At 40.8% G+C, this 12916-nt stretch overlaps 1 protein-coding gene across 1 annotated transcript in view; it reads left to right on the top strand.

Moving 5' to 3' along the window:
- Nucleotides 1-12916, top strand: part of FNDC1 (fibronectin type III domain containing 1) — a 56727-nt gene that overhangs the window by 23761 nt on the left and 20050 nt on the right. The window contains exons 5-8 of the mRNA XM_053458790.1: nt 3045-3232; nt 4789-4896; nt 5847-6032; nt 7598-10504. Of these exons, the coding sequence (XP_053314765.1) occupies nt 3045-3232; nt 4789-4896; nt 5847-6032; nt 7598-10504 (3389 nt within the window). The remainder of the gene's footprint in view (nt 1-3044; nt 3233-4788; nt 4897-5846; nt 6033-7597; nt 10505-12916) is intronic.

The following is a 12916-nucleotide window of genomic DNA, read 5'->3' as shown; positions in this document are numbered from 1 at the left end:
AGGACATACGTTTCAAATACTTTTCTAACATGCTCATATGCTCTCAAATAATTGCAGAGAGATGGATCATGTGACATAAATGGAGGTCTAAATAGTTTGATCTTAGTTTGAAGTGGAGTAAGTGTGTTACAGACTCTTTAGAGAAAGTAGTTCTGCTAAGGCAATAGACACTAGGATGACCTCATCAGACATTTGTCAATGACACATATGTTCACATGTTGCATAGCATTACATGCAAAGTGTTTGCACATTGGCTAGTAATGTGCAGGGTGGAAAATTATAATTTGTTAGAAAAATGCAATGGATGCCGGGAATCCAAAACGTTATTTAGCACAACTACGTGTCAGCCCTTTGTCTGTTAGGATAGCACATTAACAAATTCTGAAACAATTCCATGAGTCAAATTTCATGTCTTCTGATACTCCTTGGAGGTGTCCAAGCAAAGCTTCTGGTAAATATATCTTGCTACTTCTTTCTTGACCTGTGGAAGTCTCAACTACATCTTATAGGATAATCCATAATGTTTAGCCACATTCAAGTTGGATGAAGCTCCAGGCTACTCAGATTGAGTCTTATTGTCAAGAAAACACATTTGATATGGTTTGAGAGTGTTGTTAAGGTCTTGCAGAAACTAAAAAAATAGTTTTCTGTATAACCTGTCTAAAATATTGTCCATCTTATGATTCCCCTTTTTTTTCCTAATGACTTGCATTAGAACTTTTTGCGGTGAACTGCACAAATATGTTGATGTAGCCTAGTTTTTTTACACTTCTTGGAATCACTAATCAGCTTCAATACACATAAGTCATTCCTTCAGAGAATGTAATAGAATTCACTGCATTGTTTATTAAGGCTGTGTATGTGTCCTTCAAAATGGCTTTTTTAAATGGTGTTTTTCTGGTTTCTTATGTGGTATGAATGGACCTGGACACATGAAAGCAGACAGTAGGCCACAGGCATCATTAACTAGCCTAAGCGATATCAGACCGTATACTTCAATTAGACTGCTGCCAGCCGACACAACATCTCCAGGCAGCGTGTACTTACCTCAATGGCAGCATGAAGTGCACTCTCGTCAGGCATATTGCTTGAAGCATGCCTATGATGGGCAATAAGGGGCACGCCCGTGATGCATACCAAGGGGCGAGGCAGATCAGGCATTGGACAAAACATCTGCAACTGCAAAGCAGAGGCACTACATTGTGGCCCTGCTTTACTGTGTTTGTTGTGTGTGATTCCTGATATTCAGTTTTCTGACTCTTGGCTTGCCTGACTTCCCTCCTGCCTAGGATTCTGTACCTGCCAGTCCTGACCTGCTCACCATATCTGGCTTGTCTAACTATCTGCTCAATGTAATGATCTTTGCTTGTATGACTACCCATTTAGTACCAAAAAAGGCTGTGTCTGACTATCCACTCTGCATTGCTATCTGGCATCTAGTACTACCTGCCCAGGAATTCTACCTGCAGTGTTCCCTATACAGGTATCCAGCAATCCTTCAGTGCTTTGCCTTCTATACTCTATTCTATATCGCCTGTTATACCTGCCTATATATAAGCCTCCACACTGTTGAGATCATCTAAATCCCCGTCCACATATCTTGGGGCTCAACCCCTGCTATGCAAGTATTGATTTCAAAGTATTGATTTCAGATCCTCGTCTCAGTGCACCTCTAAGCACTTCTGCTCCAGCTGCATCTGCTGTCCTAGGGTCAACTCCGTCAGCCTCCAATACATATTTTCCAGCCCCTAGTCGGTACAGTGGGGAACCTGGGGTACATTATATCCCTTCTGACCTGCAAGGCCCTGGCATGGCAATCTCTTCTGTAGGAGAAGGATTTTCCTTCAATCTATAATAGTTCTTCCTCAATTTTGGCCTTACGTAAGATTCTTACCTGTTAATGCTACGTATCTCCCAAGGCCAGATCATTTGCTGAATATGGCACTGAATTTAAAACTATAGCAGCTGGGGTGAACTGGTCTAGTGAGGCTCTCACTGCAGCCTTCTATAATGGTCTTTCAGAAAGTCCCAAAGATGAACTGTCCAACAGAGACCACCCAAATCAATTCGAAGAATTTCAATCTATGACTCTCAAACTTGACAGTCATATTAGAGAAAGACGCAGAAGTCCAAAATGTCTCTCCGAAGAGCCTATGCAGGTGGGGGCTACAAAGCTATTGTTAGAAGAAAAGACCCGCCGAAGGTCGGAGGTTATGTTTGTCTCTTCTGCACCCAGAAAGGACAGTTTGCCAGATCCTAACCAAAAGAAAGCGGAAAACTCCTGCACCTAGGCCAAGTAAGGGAGCCTTGCCTGGATGATCAAAGTTTTGCTTCCTCTAGTACAGATCGGTTCCTGGTACATGTTACTATTGAATGGAACAATATCAAGTCATCCACATCGGCCATCCTGGATTCTGGAGCGGCAGGCTCTTTAATTGATTGTTTTCAGGCATAACGTGCCCTTCTCCAATGTGTTTCTGCCTATTGCAGTCTCCGCTACTGATGGACATCCGTTACACTCTGCTACCATTTCCAAGAAAACCACTCCTCTACTCCTCTGTTTGGGTCCCATCATTCTGGGTCTCCCTTGGCTTAACTCTCTCAACCCCTCAATCAACTAGCAGATTGTCTGCCATTACCCAAATCCCTTGCCCTGGAAGAAAATATCAAAGATAATATTAAAATGATTTTCATTTGTTAATCTATACCCACAGTGGGAGCAGAATTCCTCATTTATAAATAATATGGTCTCTTCTAATACCACTCATGGCAGATGATTTTTGGATGGGTCAGTAAATGTCTGTGTTTCCGGCGTGCATAAATTAAGAAGCCACTAGTTTTTTTTAATGAAGAATTTAAGATGAGCACTGGTGGGGTCCCAGTGGATCAGAGTTGAGAAAATCTGATCTAGATGATGGGGTGGTTGTATCAAGAATTGAAAGTCAGAGATTTACTACAAATGATAAGGGTTAATGATTTTTAATATGTATGCAATGGATGTGAATATTTATTACGAGTGTTTAACAAGTTGTTTTTTTTTTCAGAGAGTACACTGTTCGTTACAGAGAAAAGGGAGAGTCTGCACGATGGGATTACAAAACAATAAACACTAGACGCGCAATGGTGGATGATTTATTACCTGATGCTATGTATGAATTTTCTGTCCGCATTTCCCAAGGAGACAAAGAAGGCCATTGGAGCCCATCAGTTTTCCAAAGAACCCCAGAATCTCGTATGTGTTACTTATTTAATTGCATGTTTTGGATCCTGTCAGTTGTGATCTTGTAATCTATAAGTAAAATTTTAGGTTATCCCACACAGAACTGTAAAATATACCGTATTTGCTCGATTATAAGATGACCCCGATTATAAGACGACCCCCCAAAATCAAAATATTAATTTAGGAAAAAAACAAAAAGCCTGAATATAAGACTACCCTATAGGGAAAAAGTTTTACCAGTAAATATTAATTAATGTAAATTATTTTCATGTTAAATAAAAGCTATGATTGAGAAAAATATATTTTTTAAATTTCCTTTTATTTTCCAACCTGCCCCCCCCAGTTATGCCACTCTGCCCCCAGAAATGCTTTATACCCCCCTATTTGCCACTCTGCCCCATGATATGCCTTATACCCCTGTATGCCACTCTGGCATATAGGGGGTTAAAAGGCATATCATGGGGCTGAGTGGCATATAGGGGGTTAAAATGCATTTCTGGAGGTCCAGAAATGCATTTTAACCCCCTATATGCCACTCAGCCCCATGATATGCCTTTTAACCCAGCATGTACTGGCTGCCTTGGCTTGATAGGAGTGTGATTGCTGTTAGCAGTTTGATATATATATATATATATCAAACTGCTAACAGCAATCACACTCCTATCAAGCCAAGGCAGCCAGTACATGCTGGAACCTGGGGATGATAGCAGTGGGATTACAGCCTCCATATGCCATGCTACAACCCCCACCCCCCTTACACATCCATGCTATCACACACACACTCACACTCATTCACAAACATTTAAATACTCATTCATTCCCTTAATCACACACACTTCACACATACTCAAAAACCCTCCCCCACCCCCTCACCTGAACTGCAGATCTCCCACTCGCAGACTTCTGCAGGGGACCGGCTGTAGCAACTTCTCTGGCCCCGCCCTCAGAGGAGGGAGGGGGGAGATAGAGTTCTGTGAGGACGCTGCAAGCTTCCTGCCCTGCTTCTAACAGAAGAGATGCTGCTCGCGACCGGTAAGCAGCATGGCGCCAGCATTTTTTTGGGGTCTGATTAGAAGACGACCCCGATTATAAGACGAGGGGTATTTTTCAGAGCATTTGCTCTGGAAAAAACCTCGTCTTATAATCGAGCAAATACGGTATAGTGGCTTAGAGGAGTTCTTGATAAACAAATTATTATGTATCCCTTTACATGATGCTCACAGATATGACAGGATATGTATGATTGATGCAACAAACTCAGGCACCCATCCAAATTAAAAAATATACACGTAACAATATAAATCTCCCTAAAATGGTTTATTTGTAAATGTCAGTGACAGTTGTGGTAGGTATCTGTAGGCCGTTGCAGGCTATAACTATGGACATTAACAATGTAACATGGAAAACACCAGCAGGATCCATATGTCATAGTGAAATGTTGACTTTGTGCCAGATGAACTAAGTCTATTTAATGTATCTATCTATCTATCTACAATGTGGTCAGTTGTATATTTGTTGGTGCAGGGTTATATTGTAGCCTTATTACCCTATGTGTTTTTTTTAAACAGCTCCAACGAGCGCCCCTGAAAACCTATATGTGGCCCCACTGAATGGAAAAAAGACAGCAGTGAGAGCAATGTGGGATAAACTCTCAGATTCCAATGGCCGGATAAAGGGTAATGTGTAAATACTGTGCAAAGTCACATAAGCTTCACTTTTTAACTGAAAACTCCATACTCTCATGGATCATCACCAGCATTGTATTTGTGTTGGGAATTACCTCGGGTCAGGCAGCTACAGTCTTTTCTGCTGAGCACCAGGATATGAAGTCATTTCTCAGTGCTTGTCACATTTTTGATGCATGACACGGGGTAGGCTCTACTAGCTAGGCCAAGTCCCCTAGAGTGTAAATAGGGTAGTTGGAGAGATCAGAGATCTCCTTTGTAACCTCCAAATTAAGCAGCAATGAACCTTTGGGCCTAAGTGGTCCAACATCCGGACATCCGCCTCTGGTTTGCAGGATAAGGCCATTGTCAAGGTCTGCCATCCAAGGCCTTAATATGCCCCTGACCAATACTGCTATATAGATGTTTTTCTTATTAATACTGTGTATAGATACTGATGATATTCCATTTTAAAATGACAACATGTGTCACATTGAAGCTGATTTCTTTTCAGTAATAGAAACAATGAGATTCTGGGATATGCATTTAACTGCTTTTTTCTTAACAGTGCCCATTTATGTAAACAGGTCTAGAGTAATGGGCAATATAATTTAAACAATGCTTAAACCTTCAAAATAATGTCTTTGGAAGACACAGAACACAATACAAATAATGATGGTGTAAATGCAAATAAATGAAAAATGCTTTAAAAAAAGCAAAAAATGCCATGATACCCTGTTAAAACAATGTTTTTTTATGCTGAAACCAGGAGAACTTGGTATACTTAGTAAATGCAGATTTTCTTAGGGGGAAATAATTGTCTAAAAATATTACAAAATTATATGCATTTCTACCTACAATATTTTATAGCAAAATCTAACTAGTTAGGTATAATTAATAATCCTATGTTACTTCAGCCAACATATGACTCACAAAGCTGTTTTTTTCTCCTAACTATGCAGAATACATAATCTCATATGCTCCGGCTATGAAACCATTTGGTGCTAAATCAGTATCGTACTCAGGAACTTCTACATCTGCCATAATTGATGGACTACAGCCTGGAGAACGCTACATCTTTAAAATCCGTGCAGCAAACAGAAGAGGGCAGGGACCCCAGTCCAAAGCATTTACGGTCATCATGCCAGGTAGTGAGTTTACCAATATCATATATTGTTCCCTCTCCAGTGCCAAAACATCCTCTACAAAACTATAAAGTCATTGTGGTTAATTACAGCGTATAAAAACAAGAAATCAATTAAGATTCTGTTTTATGAGCTATGGATTAACATGGAAACATTTGAGCTGATTGTACGACACTACAACTAATATATAATATTTATATTTTTTTAGAAATAAACTTGTCTTGTCTAAATATCATAAAAAAATATCTACTATAGTGAACATTATTATAAAAAATTGATTAAATGCGAGCAGAGGAACCACGATAGCATGTTGACTTAACTTGTTGATTTTATTATATTTAACTGGATAAAAATTTCACTGATTCGGCTTTCAAAACCTGCAGTTTTATCTGAGTAAAGCGTTATTGTAATGGTGTTGCTGACTATGGCTTATTTAATTAGTATCCATTAGGAAAGTTCAATTTCTTTAAATTACGGTAGGATAGATTTAAAATCACAAATAATAACAATTTAGTATAAATGTAGACGAGGGCCCTGCTCTTTCAAGTTTACAATCTAGTCGGTTGAGGGGGAAGTAAAACAGTGGGAGAGAACTGCTTGGGTCAGGATGAGTTGTTTGAGTCAGAATGAGTTGCTAAGGTTGTTGGTTGTTCAGATGGCTTAGACAAGATGGTGGCTGTGAGTGTTATGAGGAAATGTTGAATGCTTCTCAAAAGAGGTGGGTCAAAGAGCTTTTGAAATTTGCAAATGAGGGAGAAAATCTGACAAAAGGGGGTACAGAATTCCAGAGAAAAGGTACAGCACGGGTGAAATCCTGGATGTGGAGTGGGAAGAGGTAATCATAGTAGAAGAGAGGTGAAAGTCATGAGATAGGAGGGTAGTGATATAAAAGGAGTGCAGAGTTGTTAAGGGCTCTGCAGGTCAGGGTCAGAAGTTTGAATTTGACTCTGAAGGGTATGGGGAAGAGAGGAGCGGAAAATGAGGAACAGTGATGGAGAAAGATTAAACTAGCTGCAATGTTGAGGATAGATTGGAGCGGTAAAATGTGGGAGAGGGGGAGAACAGTTAGTAGGCAGTAGCAATAATCCAGCCGGGATATCACAAGGGAGTGGATTAGTTTCTTGGATATTTCTTGTGTGAGCAATGCGCAAATTCGGGAGATGTTTTTCAGTTGAAGGTGGCCACATTTGTTGAGGCACTGGATGTGAGGGAGAGAGCAGTGTCAAGTGTAACCCCACGGCAGCAAGTCAGTTGTATAGTCTAGTTGTGATAGAGAAGTCAGGAATTGTGGACAGATCAGATGGAAGGATTACCATAAACTTCAGGAAATGCAACGTCATTCATGATGCCATTCCAGAAAGACAGTGAAGCCAGTTAGAAGAGTCCACTTGAGATGAGGCCACTGCAGCTACATGTACCCTAACCATAACATCGTAGCATGTGGCTTAGTTACACATAGTTTTGGACTGGTACCCTGTAGTAGCAGATGGTTCTGATTCAATACAGTATGTTATTATGGCTTGTAACATCCTAAGGAATAACATAATATTTTTATTTTTTATATTTAGGTAGCGCTACACCAAAGGATTTGTATAGTGAGTCTCCAACAAAGGATGTTTTGAAAGGAGAAAATAAAAAAAATAAAAAAGATGAGGAGTCTTCCCTAGAAGACACTTTAGATTTTCCAAAAAGCAGTCTGAAACTTAATTCTAAACTGTCAAATACTCATGAAAACCCTGGTAGAAAAGATACCTTTTTAGATTCCAACCCTGAATCATCTGAAGACCTTAAGGATATCGAAATAACAACAACATTAGCGCCTAAAACTTCAGCCACACCCCAGAGGAGACGCATTCGTCCTTTTTCATCAAATGATCCATTAAATACTGGAAGGCGGCCGTTCAGAATTAATCCATTATATTTAGGAAGAAATATAAATGGCCGTAAATCTGTTTCTCCTACTGTTCCTGTAGATGAAAACAATGAAACAAAGAATTCAGAACTGGAAGATGACAAACATTTATCTGAGAGGAATCTACCATCAAAAACTATGGATAAGAGTCCCAGAGAAAGAGAGGAAGACACTGAAGAACAAGATAATGTTCCATTAAAGGATGTTACAACTAAGTTTTCTAATATAGATTCCAGTCCAGCAGGAAAGGATGACAGTGAATCTCATTTAGAAATAAGCAAGTCTTTGTCAGCTTCATCGTATACCCTGAAAAAGGGAAACCAGAGAACCTCTTTAAGTAGAGTACCAAATAAGCAGTCTTCTACTCCAACAAGATCACCTGCAGCAAACCCACCAAATAGTTCATCTCATCTGCATTCAACTAGTTTGCTGGAGAAAGAGAAAGACATCCCTGAAAATGCTAACAAATATGATTCCAGTCCTGCTATAACCAAGGAAACAAATTATGGGATCCCGCACACATCCATCAAAAGAAAACCACAGGCAAAAGTAACTACCCCACGTAAAATTAGTCTAGATTCTAACAAACAGTCACATTCTGTTGCCCTTTCAAACCGGGCCAAGGAAACAATGTCTTCTGCTGGCCGCAATTCCGGAAATATTGACCCTGAAAGCGAAGAAGCAAATAATGACAGAAGTAGCTTTTCTAATGCACCTGAAGGTGAAGAGGCCATTTCTGATGTTTTTGATCCAGAAAAATCCCTTCAAAATAAAAAGGCTTCAACTTTACATCCTATCACAAAGACAAGCTCAACATCTGATGAGAAAAACATCTATTCTGTCAAAAATTCTGGCTTTTCTGGCTATAAGACAACAAAGACAACAGTTAGCAGTACAATAAGAACTCTTTCTCCAACAACTCCTTCAGCTACAACTACTGAATCCCCAACCACAAGTGAATCTTACAAAGAGAATATAAGCAAATTTAACAAATACCACATCAAAAAAATTGATACGGATGCTAAGGTTTCTTCTTCGAATCAGCAACCTTCTGTCACATCAGTCTCTGGAAAGTCAGCTTTATCAATATTAGAATATTATAGGCGGAGGAGTTCCCAGTTAAAGCCTAATACTGGCAGTAAATACATACCTAAAAGCAACCCAAAGACATCCTCAAGTGTAATAGTTCACACGACGGCTATTTTAACAACAACTTCACCAACAACCGCTTTGGTGCTAAAACATTTAGAATCTAAAAATATAAATGCTGAAAAGAGAGACACACCTTTGAAGCAAACTCAAGTACATCCTAAGCCTCTTTCAAATGAACAAAGTAGTGATCATTTACTTATATCACATTCTTCTGCCACTCAGTTATCAAAACAACCCAATGAAAATCCTACATCGGTACTAATGACCCCCAAGCAGAAAGAAAAGTATGACCTGCCAAATAAGGAAGAAAATATAAATGGAAAAGCAGACCTATCTAAACCAGTCATTAGATCCAGAACCCCAGTTCGAGCTGGCCATCAAGATTTTAAGAAAGCAACAGTTGGCCAGCCTATTAAACAAAATGTTCCTGATGACGAAACTATGCAACATAGGGTGAAGTCTTCAGCAATCAAAAAGGGTGAGATTTCTACAGATATTGAACAGGTAAATCTGGGTCACCAAGGCCATGAGCTTGAAGAAGAAGGAATAAAGGAATCAAAACTAACAAATCCTACATTATCTAGGAATTCTCCTGCATCTTCCTTAACTCCATCCTCCTACCCTAAAGAACATTACCCAAGTATAGCAAAAGCAGTTGTCCCTCAGGTTAAGAACACTGAAGGCATATATAATACTGGTAATCAGCATTCGGAATCATCAAATTCCTATTTACCAAGTAACAGGAATATTGGTTTTACAAGGACATCTGCCAGCAAGCCCCATACTTCCACTTCAGACGTTGATGACTCTCTTAAATATGGTTCAGCTCTGCCAAAAACAGATATTTCAACTAAAGAGATTTCTAAGCCTTCTTTAAAACCTGAGCAGTCAGAATATGAAAAGAATCTAAAACCAACCTCAAGGACAAGACAGGGTCCATACTCTAATACTGGAGCATCTAAACACAGAAACGTTAATGGGAATGTTTTTAACAAGAAAAATGTAATAGATACTTCCTTTTCACAAAAGCAGTCAGCAACATTAGATGAGGAAGAGGGGTTAAGTGCTCCACCAACTGTAAAGGAAAACACTCACAAAACTGCAAGAATTTTCCCGTCTTACACAAATAAACATTCTGTAATAGCAAGAAATTCACCAAGGTCCACAACAACTGTTGCTCCATACACAAATCGCCCACTTAGCTCTACCAGAGCTTCTCCATACAGATTAATTCCTTCAGTTGCCAGACAGTTAAACATTGGTCGATCCTACTACTCCAGAACTACACCTTCGCCTACAACTTCTCCTGTGCGTACTGCGTCTCCTACTCTTTCTTCACGTCATAGAATACTAAATTCAAGGTTTGGATCTCCTGGGCGAAGGCCATACGGAAGACCTTTCTACAGGCAAGGTGACAAGCTGCATCTATTTTTTTTTGGAATGCATACTGATTATGATTTTTGCTGTTTTCATATCGTTAGTATTATCAGATTATACAATATATACAGTATATACATTGATCAGCCATAATATTATGATCACTGACAGGTGAAGTGAATAACACTGATAATCTTGTTATCATGGCACCTGTCTATGGGTGGGATATATTAGGCAGCAACATTTTGTCCTCAAAGTTGATGTATTAGAAGCAGGAAGTGACTTTGACAAGGGGCAAATTGTAATGGTTAGACGAATGGGTCAGAGCACCCAAAATTGCAGCTCTTGTGGGGTGTTCCTGGTCAAAAGTGGTCCAAGGAATAAAATGCTGTTAACCGGCGACAGGGTAATGAACGGCCATGGTTGCACGTAGATGGGGATCGAAGGCTGGCCCGTGTGGTCAAATCCAACATACGAGCTACTGTAGCTCAAGTTGCTGAAAAAGTTAATTCTGGTTCTGACAGAAAGGTGTCAGTACACACGGTGTATTGCAGTTTGTTGCTTTTGGGGCTGCGTAACGGCAGACCAGTCAGGGTGCCAATGCTGACCCCTGTCCAGAACTGTTTTGGCCCCTTTTGAGCGTCTAGTGGACAGGACATAACAAGTATATGGCCTTATAACCCTTCGTCCTTGACACACCTGAATGCTCCAGACCAGCAAACTGCTAAAACTTTGGCTTTTATGATGAATTAATCAAGGGCATTTGATTAGCAGCATCTATCTGCTACTTAGTATTTTAATTCCAATGGAAGTAGTAAGGCTGGAGTTTGTCACACATGGCTTTTCCATTTTGGTTTTATTTTTGTTAAATAATTCATGACACGGTGTAAAATGTCATGTGTTGTTCATCTGAGGTTGTATTTACCTAATGTTTAGACCTGCTAAGGAACAGACAGGGGAGGGCTGGCAGCCTAAGGCCTGGGGGTCAAGTCAAGTCAAGTGGCCCATTGTGCCACCGAATCAGCCCACAATACATGCCCATCTTTTCCTGATTTTCTAACGCATATTGAATATAAAAAAAAAGATGATTCAACATAAGTAAATGTAATAGCAACAAAGGATGGTAAAAAAAAATCAAAACCTAATGTCCCCCTGATGCTCAGCCAGTTAAATGTCCCCCATGATACTGGCTGAGGATTATGGGAAGTATAGTACACAGCATGAAAATTGTAAAGGCTAATATTAGTACCCTACCAGGATCATACCCTAAAGTGGGCTGATTGGGGACAGAGCTGACACTGAAGAGCTGAATGGGGACAGCAATGACATGGGGGGGCTGAAAGGGGACAGAGGTAACACTGGGAGGGGCTGATTGGGGACAGAGGTGACACTGGGGAGGTGAATGGGGACAGCAATGACATTGGGGCTGAAAGGGGACAGAGGTGACACTGGAAGGGGCTTATTGGGGGCAGAGGTGACACTGGAAGGGGCTGATTGGGGACAGATGTGACACTGGGGAGCTGAACAATGTTGTTTGTCCCCCACGGACACACATACATACACACATATACCTATTTTTTTGTTTTTAACGAATACAAAAAAATATATAGTTTGTAAAAAAAAAATTAATTGGTTTACTAACCTTTTACTTCTTCTATTTGGGGGGGGGGGGTGGTTCGTCTAGGCCTCCGTCCTCTGATAGCAGCAGACCGTTTTCTACGTGAACAGGATGCCAGTGACACGACATCCGGTGCTGCAGCAGTCTGAGTGCGAGGGGGCGGAGCTTTCACCCCTCACGCTGCTCCCATCACTATGCGGCCATCAGATTGCTGGAAAACTGATCTAAACGGCAGATGCGTGCTGATGCCGCCAGCTTTCCATATTTAATTTTAAAAAAAAGTATTATAGTAGCTCCGGCCGCCGGCATCAGCACGCATCACGCTGCTCCCATCACCAGGCGGCCATCGCACACGGCTGCTGGGTGCCGATGCCGCCGGCTGGCGCTACTTTAATACTTTTTTTTAATTTATTTAATATGGGAAGCCGAATCGGCTTGCCATATTAAATAAAAATAAAAAAATATTATAGTAGCGCCGGCCAGCAGCATCAGCACGCATCTGCCGTTTAGATCAGTTTTCCAGCAGTCTGATGGCCGCATAGTGATGGGAGCAGCGTGAGGGGTGAAAGCTCCGCCCCCTCGCACTCACCTTTCACCCCTCACGCTGCTCCCATCACCAGGCGGCCATCGCACACGGCCGCTGGGTGCTGATGCCGCCGGCCGGCGCTACTTTAATACTTTTTTTTTAATTTATTTAATATGGCAAGCCGAATCGGCTTGCCATATTAAATAAAAAATAAAAAAATATTATAGTAGCGCCGGCCGGCGGCATCAGCACCCAGCGGCCGTTTAGATTAGATTTCGGGCGGCCTGGGGGGCAATTGCCCC

The sequence above is a fragment of the Spea bombifrons genome, chromosome 3 (assembly GCF_027358695.1).
Source record: "Spea bombifrons isolate aSpeBom1 chromosome 3, aSpeBom1.2.pri, whole genome shotgun sequence".
In the NCBI taxonomy this organism is placed as follows: Eukaryota; Metazoa; Chordata; class Amphibia; order Anura; family Pelobatidae; genus Spea; species Spea bombifrons.
This window is presented reverse-complemented; position numbering and strand designations above follow the sequence as displayed.